The following is a 26,564-nucleotide window of genomic DNA, read 5'->3' on the forward strand; positions in this document are numbered from 1 at the left end:
CCATGCAGGGAGCCCAATGTGGGACTCGATCCCAGGTCTCCAGGATCACACCCTGGGCTGAAGGCGGCACTAAACCACCAAGCCACCAGGGCTGCCCGGATTAGATTTTCATTTACACAAAGATTCCTTGAACTTGTGCTAAGTTCAAGGAACTCAGGATCCCAAGTGAAAAAGACAAAGGTTTTCCTTTTATGGAAGTTCATCAGATAGGGAGATGGGAAAGTCCTTAACTGCATACATCCCTTTAAATATTTTATCTCAAAGTTTTCCTAAGCATTTGCTTATTATAAACAACTCCAGGATGCACTGGGGCTAATTTGCAAAACATTTCAGGTCTCAAATAAACCCTGGTATTCCAGGCTTCTCCATCGTTTCTTGGGGTAACACTCTACAGATAGAACTATTCAGGTTCATCTACAGAATCAATGAAAAACAATGCAAAATGATGCATTACTAATAGATGCAAATGCACTTATCAATAACTTGGCACTCTCCCAAAGGACTAGGTCACTAAGCCACAGCTTTTCCATTATGCCCATAATCCACTGGGGAAACTGAAATAAACTGTTCACCGTGTTTACTTAATTTTTTAGCTTAAAAAAGAAAAAGTGAAAGATCACATAAGTAATAAAGCACTCCAGGAAGAAATGGTCAGCAAAGTCCTCAAGAACGAAGAAATCAGAAAGATTATGTTGGTTTTGAATAAGGAGCAGCTGATGGGAAATAGCAACAAAACAGGAGTATACTCCATGTGAGAAGTCTGAAAGTGAGGTTGCTACTCAAGACTGCTGAATCAAGGAAAGTGCCCCTTGGGATCCCTGGGTGGCGCAGCGGTTTGGTGCCTGCCTTTGGCCCAGGGCGCGATCCTGGAGACCGGGGATCGAATCCCACGTCAGGCTCCCTGCATGGAGCCTGCTTCTCCCTCTGCCTGTGTCTCTGCCTCTCTATCATGAATAAATACATAAAATCTTAAAAAAAAAAAAAAAAGTGCCCCTAGAAGTTGGTGAGGGAGAACTGTGCTTTCTGAAGGCAGCAAAATGCTCACATTTTTGCCTTGACATCATCAGATATGTACTAAGAATGAAAGAAAAGTATATATATATAGTATTAGAGAGTGGCAGATCAGGGTTTACGGAGACAGGGAGCCCTGGATTCAGATCTGTTATGTGATGTGTGTATAACTAATGTCCAGCCAGGGTTGAATCACTGCATTGGGGAATGTGAGAATCATAATCACTTGTAACCGAAACAGCTCAATATTAATGCTGGGGGGGTGGGGGGTGGGTAACTGGTTTATTTTGTTGTTTACAACTAGCAGCTTATCTTGAGGACAGTCTCCTTAGACACAAACACACTGACTTTACACTCTTTAAACAGACAAGCTATATGACTAACAGACCCAATAACAGACCACAGTGAAAAGAAAAGTAGTAATTCTGAAGAAAAAAAGATCTCTTTATGACAGAAAACAAAACACATTCCTATAAAGCGACAAAAAAGAGTAAGAAGCAAGCTTCTGTTTTATGAAAAAATCCAAACCACTCACTCATGTAAAATAACCAACTCATAAAAAGTAGAAACAAAGGCCAAATATTAATTTAAAAAAAACTTGACACACTAGAATGTCTATTATCTCTCACAGAGTTTCAGACTGTGAGGATTAAACATTTTTTTTTTTTAAAGATTTTATTTATTCATAGAGAGACACACACACACACACACACAGAGAGAGAGAGAGAGAGAGAGAGAGAGAGAGAGAGGCAGAGACACAGGCAGAGGGAGAAGCAGGCTCCATGCAGGGAACCCGACGTGGGACTCGATCCTGGGTCTCCAGGATCACACCTCGGGCTGCAGGCAGTGCTAAACCGCTGCACCACCGGGGCTGCCCCTAAATTTTTTTTTAAACATTTTTTTTTAAAGATTTTATTTACTCTGTGATGATTAAACACCCAACTTTTCTCAAGTTGTTGCAAGCCCAAGTATCGTTCTTACTATACAGTTATCATTGATCCTTTTTTTTTTTTTTTTTTTTTTTTAACAAAATGAAGATGGAACTCAAACAAAACTCCTCTTAGGATTACCATCTTAAACTTTGCTTGACACCAGTATGTTTTCAAGAGCTGGATCTTTTTATTTTTAAGACAACTTTATTATTTGGTTATATTCATTGTAGAAAAATGTGAAGACACAGAAAAATATAAAGAAAATTAAAATGATTCAGTGTCCCAACCCCAAATACAGTTAACAAAAGATTATATATCCATTTCTGGTCTTTTTGTACATCAATGTAGAACTTTAAAACAACATTAGCAATGTAAAATGTGTACACATACCCTTTTTTCATTTCATATTATAGAGCAACCATTTCTTTAGGACATCAAATATTATGTGAAAACAGGATCTTCAGTTGGCTGCTTCACAATCTAATTAGAACTATACCATAATTTACCTCTGACTGTTGGGATATTGAGATTGTTTTGAATATTTGCTATTATGACTAATGCTATATTAGACATCCTTCCTTATACACAGTTCTTTGTATCCCTGATAATTTTTTAAAGATAAATTCCTAGGAGTGGGGTAACCAGCAGAAAGAGTATAAGTATTTTTAAGCCTTTTGATACATTTTACCAAACTGCCCTCCAAAAAGACTGTATGAAATTTATAGTCACACCAATAAACAGTCTAAGAATTCCCATTTCTTCTTCATATTTCCCTGGTAACATGGGAAACCCTTTATTATTACAAATTTACAAAGGTAAATGAGGTCTTATCTTTTTTCTAAAGTGTCAGATGTCAGAATTTTTCCACATGTTCATTGGTCATTTTTCTGAAGCAGTCTAACCCTTCTAGAAGGCATCTCTGATATGTGCACGTGTGGTCTAATTATGTTCTTCCTTAGTAGGCGAGGGCATGAGAGCTGCATGTCTTTTCCATGTTTTTTCCAAGTTAAGCCGAAATTTCCCAAATGACTGGAATTAGCAAGTCTTCTTGTCCTCTAGGTGGCCATGCTAGTTTAATGTCTTGGTAATAAAACAGAAAACTGGGCCATATTCTAAAAGAAAGAAAACAGGCACAGATCACAGCTGGCTGTAGGTTGTGATTCTTAAGATCAGGATAATCACCAGGAGTCCTTATTAAAAACCAGATTTTGATTTCAGAGACTTGAGGGCCCAGGGTATCCACACTTTCAATAAACTCAGAAAATTCTCATGTTCATTAAAACTTAAAAATAACCAACTAGACGTGGAACTTGCAATACAGCTCCTAACTCGTAGTTCCTCACTCTCCTTTCCTGCTAAGTGAGTTTTGCTTATCTCAAGAGGGCTATCCAGGTTTTCCCAGATCTCCACCCTCTTTCATATCCACTAGGATATGTATTACGCACTAACCTCCAGCCTGGATTAATGTATATCAACCTCTGTCATTCACCTTATCCCACTGGAAAACACCCTTGAAATTTTAGTACATAAGTATCTCTAAACATAAGAGGATCATCTTCATCACCACAGGTCTTATGTACCTTTGTAAACCACAGCTGGCCATATGGCAGGTGCTCACGGTTTCTGAAATGAGTGAATGCATGACACACATTTCAGTGTACAGAGGACTGAACACACTACCCCCAAAATACCCCCAAGAATAAAGGGTTATTAATAGGGTGTGCCTTAATGTGTCACAACAAAGGCCATGATTCTCAGTTTCGCCTAGAGCAAAATGCTTCATTTTCTTTCTTTAGATCGTATAACTCTTTGAGAATCTGATAAAAGCTATAAATATTAACCCTCTTTAAAAATGCACACATAGGGAAACACACTATAATTGCATACTTTCAGAAACTTCTCAGAAGGAAAGGAGAACATGGATTTCTACCATCTAAGATTTATTTAAAAATGAAGCTGAAATGATAAATTTTACTCCTTGAGAAATTATATTCAAATTCGAAAGACTATGGTCAAAATGGGGTCAGTTGAAAAACCTAAAGAAAAAAATAAAACCCATCACGTCTTGCAGGTGACACTAGCCTCAGCAGCAGCAAAAAGTATGAGTCATATTTCCCACAATCAATAGTGTGCTTATTTAGACAAGCTAACGTCATACTGTTCTTATTACACTGCACCCAGGGAGATATAACGGTTTCCAGTTTAAACGGACTTTCCTCAATTCTTAGAATTATTTTGTTTCCCTTTTCTTTGTAATTTTTTTTTTTTTCTTTGTAATTATTAACAAGGTTTGTCTCCATTTCAATTATGATGAAACACTTCATGGGGGAAAGAGGGGCTATCATTTAGTCATTTAGAATATTTAGCGCCTAGGTATAAAGGCTGAAACCAACACATGTATTTCCTGTCTCTTATGCACTTGAAGTCTAGTGGGAAAGACTGGAATACAAATTCCAATATTCCTGACTTTCCAGTCCTTAGGGCTGAGAGACACCTTGTTAGAGGGGTGTGTAGTGTAGCCTGCTGTATCAGCTTGCAAGAATCAGCTCTTTGGATCCATCAGTGGTTTTGGATTGATGGACTGAAATCGGCTATGCTGGAGCACTTAAACCATGCAGTCAATATCTGCTATAAATCATGGCTTCTCTGTGCCCAGCAGCTGTCAATCACTGACCACCATGCGGTGTCTTCATCACACTAAAATTGTGACTCTCATTCTAGGGCTCCTTGGTGGTAGCAGTTCAGGTAGGGAGGGTATTTATCAACTTTTCAAATCCTCTCTCAACTACCTGTCATAAGACCTAAGAGTACAGTATGTTCAACACCTTAGGCCATGCTAGCTACTTTCTCTGGATAGTAGGGGAATATCCAATCAATTTGAGGCAACTCCTTATCCAGTGTGGTTAATCAAGAGAATCAAAAAATGTCCAAATAAAAATCATGGGTCTCTGAGTTTAGCACTCAGTTTAAATGATATTCTGGGAACTAATGCTAGAGTTGAAAAGCTACCAATCTACAACCCATCCCATGTTTATCATTAATCACTGTCTTAGTCTGATATAACATCAATCCTAAATACACTCCTGGCACCGTTTTGGTATTGCTATTCGTGTTTTGGCTTTAAAGGCTGCCAACACTTTGCCTGGGTCTGCCAAAGAGCAAACAGCTTTGTCAGCGATATAAGCCATGTACAGAACAAGCACTATCTTCAACCTTCTGTAGTATGACCTAGGAATATCCTGTAGAGCATGACAAAGTTAAGAACTTGGCAGACTAGATAATAAAACTCTCACCACCTCAACTTTCAGCAGTCTTGTATTACTAGCCAAAATCCATAACTACTCAATTTCACACTGGTAGTATGGTAGAAAAGAGCATGAAAACTGGTAGAGAACCTCTAGACTAGTGTAGGGCAGATAATGGTCCATGGAAGTGTCTGCTTGCAGATGGCTGAGGGTACTTACCTTCAGGTTATGGAGGGTTTCTGACCATTCCATGGAACCTATCTGAGGTATGGTAGTGAGGAGTAAACTTTTGGCTTTATTGGCATTTTCTTTCAGGGTCTTTAAGACCCGGTCCACTGAAACCTAGAGAAAAAAAAACCCAGCAGAAAATGTTACTAGCAATTTTACAATTCCACTGCTGTTCACAGAACTGTAGAGTCAGTTCACTCCACTTCCAATCCCCTGGGCACTAGCTCTGCACTTTTCAAGGCAGGCTTGGTCCCAGAGGGGAGATGGTGGAGGAATCCAATGGTATCTCTGAAAAAAACTGGTTTTCAATATAACGTTTGAGAAACTTTCTCAGATGTATAATATGTTAGCAGGTCTGGAAAGGTGTGGCTAATGCTCCTTACATCCACAGTAGAATGGATTCCAGTCTTAAAACTGCTGCTACACTGGCTAGCCAGTCACAAGATAAGCACATTTATCTTTCAAGAAGTCTTCCAGCTAATAAAGAGAAATGCTGGAATCAGAGTATTGTCATTTTTATAGCTCCCAATGAATTAATGGATGGACATCACAGAACATCACAGAACAATGACAAAAACAAATCCCAAAACAAACAATCCACTTTAATGAGCTTCCTTACAGGAATCATATTAATTCAACACTTTTTTTTTTAAAGATTTATTTATTAGTTATTTTTTTAAAGATTATTATTCATGATAGAGAGAGAGAGAGAGGCAGAGACGCAGGGAGAGGGAGAAGCAGGCTCCATGCAGGGAGCCTGACATGGGACTCAATCTCGGGACCCCAGGATCACGCCCTGGGCTTACGACAGGCACTTAAACCGCTGAGCCACCCAGGCTGCCCCTCAACACTAGTTTTGACACCTGAATTGGAACAAATCTCTAGAACCAGCTGTCAATTTAAAGGAAATACAGAAGACAGAGGAATCTGTCAAACTACCCCAAGGAGATGAGTTCAGTGATCCAGAAAGTTTCCTGTGGGAAACTCTACAGGACAAATGACCTAGTTTCTCTTCAGAACACTTGGAGGTAAAAAGTTGTGATATTTGGGATAACTAGAAATGTGAACTGTGCTTTGAAATATTAAGGAATTACCATTGGGATGTGATAATGATAATGTGGTTATGTTAGGTGTTTATGGATAAAATTGTGGATCAGAGTCCAGATGAAATATGATTTGGCCCTAAGCTGATACATTTACAATTGAAGCTGGATGTTTATTTACAAAAGCTCATACTATGGTCAACTTCTGTATATCACCAAAATTGCTTCCATAAAAACGTTGAAAAAAAGTTGTGAATGTAAGATGCCTATCAGAGGTAGAGTACTTGTCACACCTCACTATACTTAGAGGGAATCTGGGGTTCAAGCGCACAAAGATTACATCTTTTTATTTCTTAGAGTTTATATAAACTCCAGACCCATCCCACAAACACAGAAATGTATTTAGAAAAAAATGACAAGCACTGTAGCCAATGGGAGTTCCATCACTGTGGGAATTCAAAGCAGTAACTAGCTGGGTGTTGCCAAGTACCTGCAGAAGCAAGTTTTAAGCAGAGTCTTCCAGTGCAGGCTCATGAAGCATCCAAGAGATTTACCTTATATTTACTGTTTTTCCTTTGATTGATGTATTTTTTAAGACTTTATTTGAGAGCAAGAGAGAGAGAGTATGAGTGGGGGGTAGGGAGCAGAAGGAGAAGCAGATTCCCTGATGAACAGGGAGCTCCCAAGGCAGGGCTTGATCCCACGACCCCGAGGTCATGACCTGAGCTGAAGGTAGACACTGAACTGACTGAGGCACTCCTTCTTTTGACTGATATTGACTTCTTTGGACTCTGACCTCTCTTTTCTCTTTGTTTCTGCTGTTGGGCTCCATCCAAAATGCCCATTCTACTAACCTCTTCACAGTAAAATCTAACCCTCTGCTTAATGTCCAGCCTAAACAAGTTTTCTTCTCAAACATTTCTGCACCACCTCTCTCCATCATAGCTGCCTGGTGATAACCACCCTCTCTTAGGAGCTGGCACTATAGCAGCTACTCTACATTTGGTTTAATTCTCCCAGAAATCCTGCAAGGTTAGAAGTGTAAGTGAAAAACCTCCACCCCTCACCTCTGGCTCCATCCCACACAGGAGTAGATGGATTAGAGAACTTGTCCAGTCTCACAAGTAAATGGAGCAACAGGAATTTGAAGGTGGGTGTAGGCAACTCAAATCTTTGCACCACACCAGGCCGCACATCTGGTTTAAAGCTCAATGACACACATGACTGGGTGATGATGTGATCTCCGTCTGTGCTTTTCTTGTGGCATTTAGCATTATCTGCCTTCGTGCCTTACCACTTACACACAGCTTAGCTTCTCTGCTTTCAACGCAAGTGGCTCCAACTGACTTCTTTCCAAACCTCATGTAGTAAAGGAAAGCACCATTTGATCTGCAGGAGGCAAATATTACTAGACTGAGCAGAAAGCCAGAGGCAGGAAGCAACCTGCTCTTAGGGTGTGGCAGAGGCTGGAGCCTCCTGCTAATTGGAAGAAGCTTCTTAACATCCATAAGGCTGAGCGTGTCCCTTAGGTGACCAGAGCTGCCAAGTTAGAGATTATGCTGTGTCAGGATCTGGAAGTTTCTTACACAAAAAATGCCTTAGTAGTGCAGTGGTTAATTACACTGAGGAATCAGGACAAGGTATCCATGCAAAACAAAGAACCTGTGTTCAAGTACAACCCAAATTCCAAATACATAGATGGACTGACAGATGGATATCTTACGGTTTTACATGAAAATGGACAGCACAACAAGCATCTCTGAGACGGTGGGAAGGGTCATCTCGGAGAAGACGTCACCTCCCGTAAGTGTGCTCATAATAGCTACCCGTGCACTTGTTCTTTACTTCAAAACTCCTTGACTGGGGGTGCCTTGGTGGCTCAGTGGTTGAGTGTCTGCCTTTGGCTCAGATCATGATCCTGGAGTTCTGGGATCAAGTCCCACATCAGGCTCCCTGCATGGAGCCTGCTTCTCCGTCTGCCTACGTCTCTGCCTCTCTGTGTGTCTCATGAATAAACAAATAAAATCTTCAAAACTCCTTGACTGTAGTTTTGTCCCTTTTTCTATTTTATTTTTAAAAGATTTTTATTTATTTATTTGAGAGAGAGCAAGCAAGTGCGCACATGTACATGTTAAGGGGGAGGAGGGGCAGAGGGAGAGAATCTCCAGCAGACTCCCTGAGTGGGGAGCCTGACATGGGGCTTGATCCCACGACCCTGAGATCATGACCTGAGCTGAAATCAAGAGTCAGATGCTCAACAGACTGGCCACCCAGGCACCCTCTGCCCCTTTTCTCTATTTTAAAATCAGACAGGGGACAAGACAAATGATTCAGCTTCTTCCAGGGAAATGTAAGGAGTGAAAAGACAGATGGGGAATATCAGAAGAGATTTAAGAGGCAGATCATTCAAATGCAATGTGTGGATTATAAGGGACCCTGATTTGAATGGTTATATGAGACAAGAAGGAAAATGTAAACAGTCTGGATATTTGGTTACACTAAGGAATATCAATATTTTTTGGTTACAGTAGTGGTATTGAAGTTATTTTGTTATTATTTTAGTTTAAAAAAGAGGCCTTCTGGAAAAATATTTACTTCAAAGTAATGAAGGCAGGGGAGAGAGAAGTGGGTAGGGGCACTATATACAGGACACAAGATTGGCCATGGCTAACTGGAAAGCTGTGTGATGAACTGGAGGTTCATCATACTAGACTATCAACTTTTTACAGATGTTTGAAGTTTTCCACAATAAGTAGAATATTTATTGGGACTCCTGGGTTGCTCAGTGGTAGAGTATCTGCCTTTGGCTCAGGGTGTGATCCCGGAGTCCCAGGATGGAGTCCCACATTGGGCTCCCTGCATGGAGCCCACTTCTCCCTCTGCCTATGTCTCTGCCTCTCTCTCTCTGTGTCTCTCATGAATAAATAAACAAAATCTTAAAAAAAAAAAGTATATTTATTTTGGAAGCCTGAATGAAGTGGTCTAGTGTCTTCACACATCAGCTGGACCTCGCTATCTTTCCTGCCCAGAACCCATAATTGATCTCCTCTCTGAAATACTTACATAGTCTACTCCTTCTTCCTTCTTCTCCACTCCACCCAAGGAAGCCTGTCTTTCCCACCATTCTTACACCAGAAAGCCTTTTCAGACTGCAAATATTTGGTTGGGTCAATTGGATATGTACTGTTCACCATACTATTTCTGTAGAACCCTGAGCTTCCTTACACTGGTCAGCTTAACCTCTGCACTTCCCCCCAACCCCCCAAAAGCCTCAGAATGTTTGCTCCTCACAGGCTTGTCTATCTGCTGTCATATTCCTACACCAACATCATCCAGTCATGGTAGGTTAAACAGATATGAATAGAGTCCTCTTATAGGGAAGAGGTAATAGGTCTTTCCATTTGAAAACAAACATAATAACCAGTAGCACAGGATAAAGAAATGATAACCAAAACACATTTTCATCCTTAAAATAAGGCCCAAGTCGCAATATGATTCCCATCACACCTACATGTCCAAAATGTACTGTTTATCCTTGGATCAAAGTGTCTTTTTCTTCCCTGTGGAGATCATATTTTCCAAGGAGAAGTATAAAGAAAATACCTGACCACATAGGGAAAGCTAACTTTAAAACCTGGTAGAAAGGCACTTTCCAGACCCAATACAATGGAACTAATAGTTAAGACACTCCCATGATGCCTGGAAACCCAGGTCATACATGTTGAGAAGAGAATTCTACGTACCACTTCCTCATGCTCCTTCCAGCAATCATAATCTGTTGCCATGGCAATACTTGCGTAGCAAATTCCAGCCTCCTTAGCAAGAACCACCTCTGGAACCGTGGTCATGTTGATAACATCCGCCCCCCAGGTGCGGAACATGAAACTTTCTGCCCGGGAGCTAAAACGAGGTCCCTCGATTGTAACCATTGCCCCTTTTGAATGGCACCGGAGTCCTAACTTTTTAGCCATCTCTATGAGGACCTAGAAAACAAAGAACCACAAACTCAAAACTTCAAACATAAGTAACAGCTGAGTTATTTTGGGGTTTTCCCTGATGTTCAACATGTTCCATTACTTAAAATTTTTACTGTAAATGGTCAGTACCTCAGGTCCTCAGACAGTGCCTGGAGATCACAGAACGGTGTTTTCTAGACCCTCACCCACTTACGTAACCCTGTTCCCCCCGGCCCCTTGCACACACAGCTTACAGATACAAAAGCAAACTGTGAACTTTTTCTATATACCAGGCATTTGTTTGTATACTTTAATTTCACTTACTTCTTTACAGCTTGAAGAGACTAAGCTGGGTTGTGAACATGGATTTGAGTCTGATCCCTTCCCCTCCCAGGCTGAGCTAGGGTGCCAGTCCGAATCACATCTCCTCAAAGACATGCTAAGAATGGTTTCCAAGCTCCTGACTGGTATTTCACACAAGAGCTAAAGACTTTTCTAGAACCCTTTTTTGGTTAGAAAACAATTTCTGGGTGGCTCAGCTAGGTAAGCATCCAACTCTTTGTTTTGGCACAGATCATGATCTCAGGGTTGTGAGATGGAGCCCTGTATCGGACTCCAAACTGGGCATGGAGATGGAGGCTGCTTCAGATTCTCTCTCTCTTTCCACACCCCCCAAAAAGAAAATGGTTTCTTCATAATCTCTTTAGCCTGTTGCCTCTCCCAAAACACATACAAAAACAGAATGAAGCTATTCTAGTTTTTTTCTAAGAATAAATTTATCATGATACCACTTTAAGGCCATGCATGGGTTTTAAAAACATTATTTAAAAGAATGATCATGGGCAGCTTGGGTGGCTCAGCTGTTTAGCGCTGCCTTTAGCTGGGGGCCTGATCCTGGAGTCCCGGGATCGAATCCCGTGTCAGGCTCCCTGCATGGAGGCTGCTTCTCCCTATGCCACTCTCGCTCTCCCTCTAATAAATAAATTAAATCTTAAAAAAAAAAATAAATAAAAGAATGATCACTTTTTCCATAGTCTAATTATTAATACACATCTAATCCTCAGGTTATCAATTTCTAGCCTTTTTTTAAAAAAAGATTTTATTTATTTATTAATGAGAGACACGGGGGCGGGGGCAGAGACATAGGCAGAGGGAGAAGCAGGCTCCATGCAGGGAGCCCGACGTGGGACTCGATTCCAGGTCTCCAGGATCAGGCCCTGGACTGAAGGTGGTGCTAAACTACTGAGCCACCCAGGCTGCTCAATTTCTAGCCTTTGCTTCAACATTCCTTTCTAATTAAAAAATAAATTTAGCTGGAAAAAAAAATAAATTAACTGTTGGGATGTCTGAGTGGCTCAGCGGTTGAGCATCTGTCTGCCTTTTTGCTCGGAGCATGATTCCAGTCTGGGGATCAAGTCCTGCATCAGGCTCCCTGTGAGCTTCTCCCTCTGCCTATGTCTCTGTCTCTCTGTGTGTCTCTCATGAATAAATAAATAAATAAATAAATAAAATCTTTTAAAAAAATCAATTAATTAATTGTTAACCTGATTAAGCACTGCCAAAAATTCACTTAATCTTTCAATGTTTTCGTTTTCTCATCTGTAAAATGGGAATAATTAGATTGTACTATAGAAGTATTGTGAGGATTAAATGAGCTAAAAAATAATACAGCAAAGAATTGTATCGGGCACATTGTAAACACTGGATAAAGCTAAACCAGTCTTCTAACAATTACACTGGCACCTTCTACACTTATTTGCCAAATAATTGGCAAAGATTCCTGGGGTACTCTATATATAAAATAGTGTGACTCAGTGTCAATAAAGGCTCCAATTTAGGCCAAAGTCTAGCCTGCACATGTCAGAACCACATAGGCAAATTAACCTATTTCTTTAAAAATAATTTTCATTATGCTATAGCAACGGGAGAAAGAATTTTAATGAGAGCCCTGGCAACTCCAAATTTAGAAGCATGACAAGTCACAGACAATGAACAGTTGAGGTTATATCATGTTTATTTATTATACTATATATGCTGAAAATAAGATTTTGCTGCTTAAAAACTTTCCCCTAGAGTACAGATTATAAATTTGTGGGCCTAAATCATTCCTCCTTCCCCTACCTATGTCCCCCATCCCCAAATTAAAATACAGCCAGCTCAGTCCTGTTTTCATTAAATATCTTTTAAAATCCTGACTAACAAAGCTGTATGTCTTAAGCAAACTTCAGTACTTCTAAAGATAAGTGAAAGAATATCACAACAACCTTGTATACTGGGCTGTGGCATATTGAGTTCTCACGTCACCCTGGGAGGCAGGTGCCTTGATAGTGAGGAGGAGGAAGTGAAGGATTATGGATGTGGACCGGCCATAGAGACAGACTCTGGGGTCTTGTCACTTGAACCAGCACTTTGCACCAAACCACAGGCTAAGAGATCTCTGGGTCTGAGGCGAAGACTCTTTCATTTGCATGTTTGGAGCAAAGATAATGGAAATCCTGAATTTCCCACTATCCTGCAAATGTATTAGCAATATTAAATTACCCAAGCTAAATATATTTTATGTGTCTGGACTTTTGAAAAACTTGGCTTCTGATTACCTCCTAAAATGGCTAGAGGTGAAAATATTTTTGGGGTAAAAGTGACATGGAACAAAACATTTACCCCACTAATGTGACAAGTATTTTTTTGTAGCAAACCACTTCATCCCTCCCAAGGGAAAAAAAAAAAAACTACCAGTTTTTTGGTTCAATTTTCCAAAAACACTATTTGCATGTAAATACTTTCACATTTACCTCTTTATATATACACAAGAATATGGTACAACCACTGTTCACATCTTGTTCACCACTTGACAGTTCACCTTGACAATCCTTCCTCATCCGTACATGAAAGGTCATGTGAATGTTGAAAGTTAAAGAGATAATTATCAAGGGACACAGCACCAACTTCTCTACATTTCTGGATGGTATTTACAAATCTCTTTCAGAGTATGTAGGAATGAGGTCATATTTCAAAGACTTATTTTTTTCCTGTTTTCTTAAACCTAGTGTTCTTTTAGTCTTACATGGGAAGGTCTTAGCTACACCAAGAAGAGCTGAGTTAGTGTGGTCTCAAGGGAGGCCAAACCCTATTACTGGGAACAATCACCAAGCCACCACATTTGCATGTGTCTGTATACATCATTAGTATTTCCCCTCTCTTATCTTTACTGCTAGTACCTGAAATCAGTGTTCCCTCCCTGGGACAAAATCTCAGGCCTATTCTCTCCTTAGTCTATTTCTTCCTAAGCTGTCCCGATTTTGAAATGGACAAGAATCTTATATACATCTAATACCCTTGGAAAGCAAATCTATTATGTGGACAGATCTGTGTTTCAGAGGGAAGACTACCAGCAGCATTTGATATATTCTGCTGGTATCTGGAAACATATATTTCCCAAATACCCAAATACAAACTTAACCTGCCTTTTTTTTTTTTTAACAAACAAAAAATGTATTTTCACAGAAATCACAGAGAAATCAACAAGCAGTGAGATATCTGAAATGGCTACCCCTGACTCCTGCCTTCAGATTCAAGATTTTTGTTTGGATCCACAGTGAGGTTAAGGTGCCCTTGCTGTTAACTACAAGAAAACTACTTTTACACACTTACGAGGGCTGGACATAGAAGTTACAATAAATCTAAAAAAAAAAAAAAGAAGTTACAATAAATCTAAAAAAAAAAAAAAATGTTACAATAAATCTGCTTTCCATAAGTAGGTGTTAAAATTATCTGAATGAGTAACATGCTTAAGCTGTTCCACTGATCTTTGTAGGGCTACCCCCTTAGTGCTAAGATTTTACTATAATCCTAGAGAGGAGGCTGAACAGTAATAGCCAAACTCAGCTCAAAGGCCAATGATACCAATCTGACAATTTATAGATTACCAAAAACTGAACTAATAAAAGCAGTTACCAGTTGTTGGATGTTGCATAACTTGACAGAGTTCAAAGCACTTTGTAAGTAATAACTCATTTATCCCTTACACAGTTCTATGAGGTACACGTTATCATTACCTTCACTTTCCAAACAAGGAAACTGAGGCCTGGGGGCATGGAATAACTTGTCCAACAACACACAACTCTTAAGCACAAGAGCAGAGATTTGATCCCAAGTAATCTAGTTCCAGACTATACACTCTTGATTAATATGCTGTCCTACACTAAATTATTTAAAAGACATTCTGACAGCAAAATCAAAACCTATAAAAAAGGTAGGTCGCAACTTTAGTGACAGAGAGTAGTGGAGGCAGTACTAACAAGGGGAAAGTCTTCTAGAAACCTTGCATACGAAGCAAGCTTGAGAGGGGAAAAAAGGATCACCTGCTTAGCCAATTAATATAACTCTAGATGCCACCCAAGCCCTCCACAACTTATTTCGGTGCACCTTCCAGAAAGACTACGAACCTCTCTCGTTTTGGGGCAGAACGGTTCAGCCATGGGAATATGGCATACTCCTCTGGCACAGGCATGACTTCCATCATAGAAGGTCTGAGGCCTTTTGGTGGTCCTACAAAATAAAGTGAAAAGGTTTTTTTTTTTTTTAAAGCTATCACTCCATCCTCCAGGGGCTGGTGAATCCCCTGTATTGAGGTCAACACCTTGGTCCTTCATCCAGAATCAGGAGCTCTGGATAAGCTGAAGGCAATTGTTGGAAAAGCCCCTTCAGGACAGTATTCAGTTTTTCTGGCTCTGGGTTGGTGGCAACATGCCTTCCAACAGGAATTCAAGGGTGTGGTCTCGTGACTGACAGGACAACTGCAGTGGACTGCAGGTACAACTCAACTTTGAGCTTGGGAGGTTGGGTAAAACACTTAAGGAAGTCACTAGGAAATTCTGTCATTGTAGATGTAGAGAGCTGTACAGTGAGCCCCACACATCGCCATTACCTAGATTCAACCATTCAGATTTTGTCCACCTTGTTTCCCCTGTTAGCTTTTCCATGGTTGCAAATCTCAGACTTTGACATTTCACGCCTACTTCAGATGTACCAAAATACGGGATTTTTTACTGTAATGTGATCATCACTTTCAATAAAAATTAATTCCTCAATACCAACCAATACACAGACCATATGCAAATCTTCCTGATGTCCTCAGAAGTGTCTTTCATTTATGTATTTTTAATTATTATTTCTCTTTAACAAATGCTTTTTTAGTTTCAAGTTCCAAACAAGGTCCTAAACTTGGCATTTGCTTGGTCTGTCTCTGATGAGAGTAGCTCCTGCCCTCCACCCCCAACCTTAGTCTTTCATGCCTTTGACCCACTGAAGAATGCAGCTATTTGTCCTGCTCCGCTTTGGGGACTCTCTCTGCCACATTATTTAGCTTGTTTCTCTACCCGCTAGAATTGGTTCAGAAGTCTCTTAGTTCATCTTTTTGGTAAAACGTTTTGAATCCACAAAAGAGAGGCTAAAATTAACCCGGAGCCAAGTCACCCTGCAATTTTTCACCCAACGTTTTCAGAATAAAGCACCTTCTATGTCCTTTATATTGTTCTCAACTTGAACTCATGAGTAATACAGGAAAGAGAGTCTTCATCTTTCCTACAGAGGGGAGGGCGGGGGAGGGACAGCCCAAGGGAAAGGAGGGGGAGGCGATGGCTTAACATCTACTTCCGGGAGCAGGAGGGAAGGAACAGCGTGGAGAAAATATACTGGTTGGGTTTATACAGCTGGTGTGCCCACCTACCAAAATTCATCTGCTACTTCCATCCTGTCACATACTAAAAACAGTAGCACTAGCTGGCACCAAAGTCACCTGGCTTAATAACGAGGCCTCAGTGCTCTGCAGGGATGAAAACCTAGCCTGTGCTCCTCCCAGCCCTCTGTCCTATGTGTCTTAGGGGAAGGCCAAGTTAACACCAAAGCAGTCCCAGATGGGGTTGAAGCACAGGTCAAATGGCTGTCCTAGCCCACATACACAGAAGATTTTCTCTTTTTGTACAATTAACCAATAAAATCGTGCCTCGTACTCCAGCTCTGGCTTGGTATCAGCCTTCCATGAGTCAAGGATTAGCAATATCCCCATTTACAACCGTGATGAAGTACGAAAACAGGGTCACAGAAACCTCCAGCAGCTATACACTCATAAATATCATAACACCCCTACCTTACCTATCTATGCCCTCTCCCTTCTTTTTCTACCCCTTCTTTGCCTACTCACTCCACTTCATTCTGAACTCCCATCTGAAGACAAAAACAGGCATTAGTTATGCCACATAAACTCAATACTCATTAACTATGGTTTTCACTCCTCTATCAAGTGGAGCATTTTCCATTTTTCTCTTTAAACAAAGCTCTTGAGCTACTAGCTATAGGGCTTAGAAAGCAAACAGCCATATCTTTTTGATTCTCGATTTCTAATCATAAAATGTAGTTTATCCACCCAGCTTTTTTTTTTTTTTTTAAGATTTTATTTATTCATGAGAGACAGAGAGAGAGAGGCAGAGACATAGCCAGAGGGAGAAGCAGTCTTCCTGCAGAGACTCCGGTGTGGGACTCGATCCCAGGACTCTGGGATCACAACCTGTACCAAAGGCAGATGCTTAACCACTGAGCCTCCCAGAAGCCCCAGCAATGAAGACTTTAATGCCATTATTTCTAATGGTTTCTAATATTTCTAATGGCTATGTTGTTTAAGATCTAGGAAAAGGAAGGAGCAGCACATGAGAAACCTCTTCACACAGCCTGCCCACCTCTGTGCTGTTCCACATAACTAACTTATACATCAAACACTCAATGAAACATCTAATAACCTAAACTTAAATCACTGTAAATAATAATACTCCTGTCCAGCATAAAATGATAAGGCATGATTAATGCTGAAGGCATTCTGACTGACCAAGAGTGATGGGATTTACAATCACTGGGGCGGTGAGTGGAGCACACTTTTTCCTTAATACAGTATAGTGTATAAATGTATTTTTCTCTTATGATTTTCTGTAGCATGCTTTACCATAAGAATATAGTATATAATATGTATAACAGATAAAATAGGTATTAATCGACTGTGCGTTATCAGGAAGGCTTCTAGTCAATGGTAGGCTATTAGCAGTTAAGTTTTTGGGAGGTCAAAAGTTATAAATGGATTTTCAGCTCAACAGGCATGGGTGTCACTGTCAACTGTAATTTGTTACAGCAGCAACAGGACACTAATACATGTACTTCTGTGGTTTAAGATATAATCAACCCAGTAATGGCTTCCACGGTAATAAAGAAACAATGCTGAAGGTTGGCCCCCACTCTGGCTTCTTTAGCAAGGGGACTGTGAGTTTCACTTCCCTATTAGCTTGGGAGCCTCTGGGAAAACAGATTCTGGGACTGACCAATCCAGCTGGCTTTACTGTTCACTTAGTGACTGTGTGCTTCATGGAAAAGTCAATCTCATCTCTCTGCACCTCAGTTGGTATCCATTTTCTCATATTTAGAATGGGGAATAAATAACACCACCTACCTTCCAAGGTCGATATGACGACTTAAGGAGACCCGGGAAGCAAGTGTTCAGCACTACCAACTGCCATTTATGGGAAATCTGCCTCTGTACTTCTCACTTGTCAACTGCAGGGGCTGACACGTTTACGGACCTCGCGTTCAAAGTATACAAAAACCGTGGAGGCCAGCAAACAGGGATCCAGGCTAAGAGAAGTCAAGTGTGCTTACACAAAAAAACTGCCCATGGAAGAGTGAAGGAGGCAAAATTGTGTTGTGTACTGGCAAAGGAAGTAAGTTCCAGACTGCCAAGGAGAAAACACTGGGCACTTTCACATACAGAACAGGGACAAGCCCAGAAAAAAACTGACTGGTAGGTTGTTTCTGAATCAAAACTCTTGAATTGGCTCTCTGAGAGCCATTGGTTAATAATTTTCCTCCAAGGAAAAGTTGAGCAAACAACAAGGAAAACACTTGTCCTACCACAGAAGCAAACACAACTGCACATCTCTGAGGAGGCACATGTCCCCAACAAGCCTCAGCATGCAGGAACATGAGTCAATTAATCTACTGGCAAAGCAGGGCCAACGGCTGCTTCTAAATAGCATAGTTTTGGGGAAATGATTCCACTCACGCCTTAAAAGATATCCAAGTAGTAATGCGCATGGACAAACTCAAACTCAGTTTCTAAGAAAACAAAATAAAACAAAAAATCCTCCCAATCTCTCTTTTCTTCCTCTTTCTCTTTCTCTCTTTCTTAAGATTACTTATTTGCCCCAAAGAGAGGGAGAGTGGGGGGTGGGGAGACAGAAAGATAGAATGCAAGCAGGGAGATGGGCAGAGGGAGAGGACAGGATCTCTAGCAGACTCCCCACTGAACTCAAGTCCAACTCAGGGTTCAAGGGCTCGATCCAACGACTCTGAAATCATGACCTGAGCCAAAATCAAGAGTTGGACCCCCAACTGATGGAGCCACCTGGGTGCCCCCAATCTCTTTTTTCATTAAAGCCTGAGCTCAGAGAGAAAGTGGAGGTGTTCTCCGTAGCAAGTTTGTCACAGCCACCCTGACACCCAGTAGCTCTGCTAGCAATTTATCCTACAGGGATATTCACACAAATAAAAGATGAGTGGCATGACATTGTTACCTGAACCACAGTCAATAAAAACTGATTTCCCACTGAGAAGGCAGCTTAAATAAACCACATACCCAACAATGGAAGAGTGTACATGTGTTAGGAAGAACACAGTGGTATCTGAAAGCTAAGAGAGATGGTTAAAAGGGAAGACAACACATTGTGAGCTAGGATAGAATAAAGAGAAAAACTGTTCTTTTTCTAGCATTCCTACAGTCACATATTGTTTTTTTTCGTGTTAAAAAATACATAAATGGTATGCAATATGGACAGTCTCACAATATGCTTGATTTAATGATGACAGACCATGAAGACTTTTCTGTATTAGCACATATAAATTTTTTTAATAAATTAATTTTTATTGGTGTTCAATTTACCAACATACAGAATAACATCCAGTGCTTATCCCGTCAAGTGTCCCCCTCAGTGCCCGTCACCCATTCCCCCCCCCCCCCTGCCCTCCTCCCCTTCCACCACCCCTAGTTCATTTCCCAGAGTTAGGAGTCTTTATGTTCTGTCTCCCTTCCTGATATTTCCCACACATTTCTTCTCCCTTTCTTTATATTCCCTTTCACTATTATTAGCACATATAAATCTTGTTTAAAGTTTTGAATAGAAGGCGATGGATATATCAGTATACTTAAATAAACATACAAAAAAAAAAGGTAATTAAAGCGGTGCCTAGGTGGCTTAATAGATTAAACATCCGCTTTTGGCTCAAGTCATGATCCTAGGATCCTGAGATCGAGTCCCTTGTCAGGCTCCCTCCTCCACAGGGAGCCTGCTTCTCCCTCTCCCTCTGCTATTCCCCCTGCCTTGTGCTCATGCTGTCAAATAAAATCTTTTTTTTTTTTAAGAATTTATTTATTTATTCATGAAAGACACACAGAGAGAGAAAGAGAGGCAGAGACACAGGCAGAGGGAGAAGCAGGCTCCATGCAGGGAGCCTGATGTGGGGCTTGATCCCGGGACTCTAGGATCACGCCCTGGGCAGAAAGCAGGCGCTAAACCACTGAGCCACCCAGGGATCCCCTGTCAAATAAAATCTTTAAAACACAATGGGTAATTAAAAATGGCATAACCAGTATCTCCACATGAAGTGTCTTGTGCATGGTTCTCAAAAAACGAAGAGGGGATCCCTGGGTGGCTCGGCAGTTTAGCACCTGCCTTTGGCCCAGGATGCGATCCTGGAGTCCCAGAATCAAGTCCCGCATTGGGCTTCCGGCATGGGGCCTGCTTCTCTCTCCTCCTGTGTCTCTGCCATTCTCTCTCTCTCTCTCTCTCTGTGTGTGTGTCTATCATAAATAAAAAATATAAATAAATAAATCTTAAAAAAAAATGAAGAAAAGGAGCAATTTCCAGTGAAAGGCCACACACATTTTCAAGTTTAATGGTGAGATTTCACCAAATTTCCCTTCAAAGGGCTATAGCAAGGCATACACCCACCAGAAACATAAGAGGGTTTCACTTTTACCACATTTCTTTTTTTTTTTTTTTTTAAGATTTTATTTATTCATGAGAGACACACAGAGAGAGGCAGAGACACAGGCAGAGGGAGGAGCAGACTCCATGCAGGGAGCCTGATGTGGGACTCGATCCGGACTCCAGGATCACGCCCTGGGCCAAAGGCAGGTGCCAAACCACTGAGCCACCCAGGGGATCCCCACCATATTTCCTCCTATACTTTTTAAAATTTATTTCATTATAAATATAAGTATCATTTTTTAAATGCTCTAAAACACAGGTATGTTGGATATCATTTTAGTTTTGGCATACACTAGAACCCTAAAGACAATTTAAGTTAAAAATGTTAAAGTATACAACAAATAGGTGAAGATGGCAAAAAACAGCAACAACAAAAATAAGGCCAAGTCACCAACTGTTTACATCAAAAGGATACTTATATTCTAGGAAATATGAGTAATTTTAAGATCAACAGGATTATGAGAAAGTCTTCTAAATTTCTAGGTGTGGGTGTGCACATGTGTGGATGTGCACACACATATTTATGGACAGCACTGTTGTGAGCATGTTTATTTTTTGTTTTTTTTTTTTGTGAGCATGTTTATTAATTAAAAATTTTAAAAAAGATTTAGAGAGAGAAAGAGAGAGACAGAGTGCACAAGTGGGAGGGACAGAAAGAGAGGGAAAAAGAATCTCAAGTAGATTCTGTACTGAGTGCAGAGCCTGACACAGGGCTTAATCTCACAACCCTGAAGATCATGACCTGAGCCAAAACCAAGAGTTACAGACGCTCAACCAACTACCCCACCTTGTTGTGAGCATGTATGTAAGTGAAGGATCAAATCCTAGAAGATTTGGGTCATGGAGTTAGGGCATATAAGGTTCTTATCTGGAGCAGAAATGTAGGGCACTTAGGAGGAGAAAGAGAGTTTAAAACTGCAGTGGGAAGGGGCACCTGGGTGGCTCAGTCCATTAAGCATCTGCCTCTTGATTTCACTCAGGTCATGATCTCAGAGTCCTGAGATTGAGAACCATGTCTGGGTTCTGCACTGAGAGTAGAATCCACTTAAGATTCTCTCTCTCCCTCTCCCTCTGCCCCCTGGTGCTCCCCTTATTCTCTCTCTCTCTCTCTCAAAAAAAAAAAAATTAAAACTCAAGTGGAGAGTAGAGGAAACTTTGACATGAGTGACAGGAACGGCAACTGATGACATGGAATGAATCTGTTCTATTAATCAGAAGGAACTGAGAGTTTCTGTATTTGGACAAATGTCATTAAGATCTCACCATTGGTCTATCTAATGAGTGATTATGGGGCCATGGGAAAGAAGAAAAATCAATAATGTTTAGATTCCAATGAGGAGGCAAGACTGCCTAATAAACATGTACAGTTCTCCCTTCTTATTTTCTACTTTTCATGAGGTCTTGCTAAACAAAGCATGCAGAGCAGCAGTGCAAGAACAAAATCCTGGCTCTGACATTGGTGGTGTATAAAGTCTCTACGGGCCTTGGTTTTCTCATCTGTACAAGGGGGTCATAGGGTACATTAATGATGCTGTGATAATTAGCAGCGCCAGGAATATAGTTAGGACCACAGAAGCAGCTTTGTTTCACAATCAAGTATCATGCATATGGCTCCTGGTCAATGTATGATTTAACAAATCCTGTTTACAACTTCACTACATTCCATAGGATGGCTGTTCAACCACTGCTTTAGGCTCTTCACTCAAGAAGCCATCTATGTGTCTAGAAAAATACACCATTTGGTGTCTAGAAAAATATGCCATTTGGTGGTTTTATTCTTAGGACTACAAGCCACAAAAGGGAAGGCTTGTTGGAAAGGTATGCATATTTTAAAACTTATTAGTAAGTCAGACTGCCTTTTAATGAGTTCTAGGGGCACCTGGGTGACTTGGTCAGTTAAGTGTCCAACTCTTGCTTTTGACTCAGGTCATGATCTCATGGGCTGTGACACTGAGCCCGGCACTGGGCTCTACGCTTAACACAAACTCTGCCTGAAAATTCTCTCTCCTTCTGTCCCTCTTCTTACTCCTGTGCTCTTCCTCTCTAAAAATAAGTAAATCTCTTTAGCAAAATTAAAAAAAAAAAAAAAAAAGAGTCCTAACTATCTCTACCAGCAATAGGCATGTGAATGTTAATTATCCAGGACCAAATAGCATTTGACATGTGGGAAGAGCTTAATATTTCTTCACTTAAAAATTATCCAGAAATAACAACTTCATGTTCAGAAGAATAGATGTAACCAGTTAATAAGCATTAATATTTCACTGGGGAGAGGGAAATGGGCAGGGATACTTAGTACAAAGGCAATAGAAGAAACTGCCACAAAGGTGATGATATTTTTAAGTACATGACAAAGATCATCAGCATTGATGACAAAAGGAACTAGGAAAAAAAATCACATCAAATTACAGGAAGAGCTGAGGTTTTCTACATAGAGAGCTTGTTAGGACATTCTTTCCTCTCGGACTGTGCTATTAACTCCGAGCTGGTATTAATCGCTGCTCGGTAACAACCTCAATCGAAGATGAAGTTCCAGGGCAAGCCCTCCCAGAGAAGACCAGATGCTGTTTTCAGCACTTTTTTTTTTTTTTTTTTTTTTTAAAGTAGATTCCATGCTGGGCATGGAGCTCAATGCAGGGCTTAAACTCAACCCTAAGATCAAGAGTTGGACATTCAACGGACTAAGCCACCCAGGCATCCCTCCAGCACTTTTCTGATCATATCTTCGTTTCTATTATATTTTCAGGGAGTAGTCTCAAAACTGGCTTTGCAGGAGGCATGCTGGTTAAAAAAAAAAAAGAAGAACAGGGATATTAAAGAAAGCACTGATCAAGTGAAGGCAGTGGTGACAAAGAATGGAGGATGGCTCCAAGCACCAACAGGCATGACCTGAAGCTGGTCTCTCCATGCAGGGGTGGCAGAGAGCCATAGCAGTTGACTGCCAGGCCATGGCAGTGCCACAGTACGATCAACCTAGTAATTTACCAAGTAGGGAAGAAGGAGCTGAGGTGGGGTGAGAATGTAAGTGTGGGGTTAGAAGGCATCCAAGGGGACTAATTTAATCTTGAATTATAAAGCACGAGGTATCTTTGGGACCCTGTCCCATACCTGGAGGCCAGTGTGAATCTGAAGCAGGGAGAGCAGAGCTGGAAGTCTGTGTGTGAGGGGGTGGTCACAGGCTTTGGACGTTCACAGAATTCAAACTCCACAGGTCCCACTTACTAGGCAATGACTGATATTTTTGGGTTTTAAGCTTCCTCAACCATACACTGCGAAAACTACCCTTGTATGAGGTGAATGGATTAAGTGATTTGTGGCACTCGGTAGTAACTCAAAAATTCGGAGCTGATCAGATTTTTATTAAGGGAAGGGCTCTCAGGTGAGGCAGTGATAAGACAACTAGGTTGTGAAGAATGTGGGAACTTTGGGAACATGTCCTGCTTCCAGGACAGGTGTAGGCAGGGAGATGACAAAAGGCAGGCAGGTACACAGCTGGTGAGAGGGAGGGGGAAGGAACATGGCCCACTGATATCTAATGGTTTCTGTTTTCTTATAAAGAGGTGACATTCTCAACTCAGGAGTGCAGGAGATGGGCGGGAAGCTGCGATAACAGTAAGAGTTTGAAATAGCTGCTAAGAGGAACGGGAAAAGAGCCAAGGGAGGGCTTCCTGTGCAAACTCTTTACCAGAACCCCGACGTAGGTGTATAAAAATCCACCCTCTGCCCCACAGATTCAAAGCTGGTGATTAATGGACATCAGAGCGCATCTCAGCCTCTGGAATAGTCCTTCACAGGGGCGGGTACCAACAACTTACATCATGACATGGAGATCGAGGGGAAAGCACAGAGCTCTGGGAGGGGGAAATAAAGTGACATAATCCCTTACCACTGTTTACAGCGGGACTTTCCTGATGAATAAGCCAGCAAGCATCAGAGGCACAGTTTAGTCAAACCTTGCCCTATTCTAGTGAACAAACAGGCCTCCTAAAAGGGACGACATTAGAACTCAGGAATGGACGCAACACCCTCAGTGTGCAGATGAGGACACTAAGTGACAAAAGAATTTGGGGACAGAGCCAGGAAACAATTCTGGATGTTCCCACTTCCAAGCTGGGGCTTCTCCCACTGCATTCTTCAAGCAGAACCTAGCTGGGTGGCTCAGGCATATCAGGCCAATGTGTTAACAGTGTTTTGCAGAAAACATGTGCCTCTAGGCATCACACTCCACTGTTTTTCATCTTAATTTTTTTTTGGTTGTATTCTTCTCATTGTCCAAAAAGAAAAAGTCCTTATCTGCAAAACATTCCTGATAAAGACCACTATTAAAAGTATGAATCCCAGGACATCTGGGTGGCTCAGCAGTTGAGCGTCTGCCTTCAGCTGAGGGCTTGACCCTGGGTCTGGGGATCAAGTCCCACATCGGGCTATCTGGGAGAAGCCTGCTTTTCCCTCTGCCTATGTCTCTGCCTCCCTCTCTCTGTGTCTCTCATGAATAAATAGATAAAATCTTTTAAAAAATTAATAAAGTATGAATCCTATCCTTGTCCTTAATGGATACATTTGCTGGACCCAGCTTTAGACAGTGACAACAGCCAGAGCAATTTAATGGGTCCCCCTAATTTGCATCCTTCTTTCCTTTTTCTTTTTAAGAACTTATTTATTTATTCATGAGAGACATAGACAGAGGCAGAGACATAGGCAGAGGGAGAAGCAGGCTCCCCTGTGGGTGAGCCTGATTTGGGATTTGATCCCAGGACTCCAGGATCACAACCTGAGCCAAAGGCAGACCGCCAACTACTGAGCCACCCAGGTGTCCCCTGCATCTTTTTTTTTTTTTTAACTTAATAGAATGTGGGCATATTTCCAAACAGTTTATAGATATGTGGTGAGTTCAATCCTTTTCCATGCTAACAACCAGAAGTTATGGTGAAAAGGAGAAAGGTCATGTGTTCAAGTGCTAGAATTCTCTACCCTTGTGTACCCTGCATGGCATGGCTCGTCAGTAGTCTGGGTTGACAGGTAATGCTGCACATAAAGGGTCTGTATCATAGAAGAATCCCCAAATTATGGATCTTGGAGTACCTCCCTTGTGAGATCCTTTTAAAGTATAAATAGCCTCACAAGGGTCTCCTGGGGCAGAAGAAAGGTCAGATGCACTCTTTCCCTAGTTCAGATGGCCTGTGGAATGGCCATCAAGAAGTGAAATTAGATCTATTCTTAACCAGGTTTTATATCGCAAATTGTCGAATGACTTGTGGCTCTGACAGCAAGGACCTCCATCAAGGCAGAAGAAACGGGATCAGTCGAACCCAATTCATCAGGCACTGAAGAAACTTATCGTGGACCAGCCTCCTGTGAGTTCTTGGTATTAACTATTTTTAACTTTGGTACCGTGATTGCATGTGGAGCCCCCAGACCCTGGGGCAAGGGAAGAGTCAAGCAACCCATCACTGTACGTAAGAATGGGAAAGTGACAAAACCAACCCGGTTCTGATATTTAAATTTGAGGCCAAGATCCATTTTGCTTTCTATAGCTGCCCTGATCACAAACACCAAGAGGATTATTTTCACTTTATATATTAGCTAAGGCATCTCCTTGCATGTCTGAGAACGAGACACACGACTGCGCACATCCCCAAAAACACCTGGAGCCACTCCCGTCCCCACCTGTCTGTTGTCCTGTACTCTCCAGGTCAGCCACACCCCGGATTCCCCTTTGCTCAGGCCCGGCTTTCCACTTTTCACAGGTTGGAACACAGCTCGAGAGAAAACAATTATTTTTCAGAAGACAACAAGCTTATTTTCTTAAAAAAACCTTCCAGCCCATCAGACTCCTTTAAGGATATATTCCATTTTTAGAGTAGAAATCTAATGTTTTTAAAAACAACCATAAAATCAGAGCCACCTGTCAGTCTTCAACATTTTAATGGCCTCGAAGGTATACACACATGGCCGATAGACCAGGACGGTGGTGTTCTTCCCTACGCTGGGCACCAGGGGCAGAGGACGTAAGGGAGCTTTAGTTCTGCCATCTAGTAAGAACAGCCACACTACTCCATCCTGA

At 41.3% G+C, this 26,564-nt stretch overlaps 1 protein-coding gene across 1 annotated transcript in view; it reads right to left on the minus strand.

Annotated features, from left to right (window-relative positions):
• Window positions 1–2,127: 2,127 nt before the first annotated feature.
• The window catches only part of LOC121495432 (methylthioadenosine phosphorylase), a 51,499-nt gene continuing 27,062 nt past the window's right edge, over window positions 2,128–26,564 (minus strand). Inside the window, exons 5-8 of the mRNA XM_041762889.1 lie at window positions 14,861–14,963; window positions 10,203–10,442; window positions 5,408–5,530; window positions 2,128–3,055 (exon numbers count right to left, since the gene is read on the minus strand). Coding sequence (XP_041618823.1) covers window positions 3,017–3,055; window positions 5,408–5,530; window positions 10,203–10,442; window positions 14,861–14,963 — 505 coding nt within the window. The 3' untranslated portion in view covers window positions 2,128–3,016. The remainder of the gene's footprint in view (window positions 3,056–5,407; window positions 5,531–10,202; window positions 10,443–14,860; window positions 14,964–26,564) is intronic.

Source organism: Vulpes lagopus, chromosome 7 (assembly GCF_018345385.1).
Source record: "Vulpes lagopus strain Blue_001 chromosome 7, ASM1834538v1, whole genome shotgun sequence".
Classification (NCBI taxonomy): Eukaryota; Metazoa; Chordata; class Mammalia; order Carnivora; family Canidae; genus Vulpes; species Vulpes lagopus.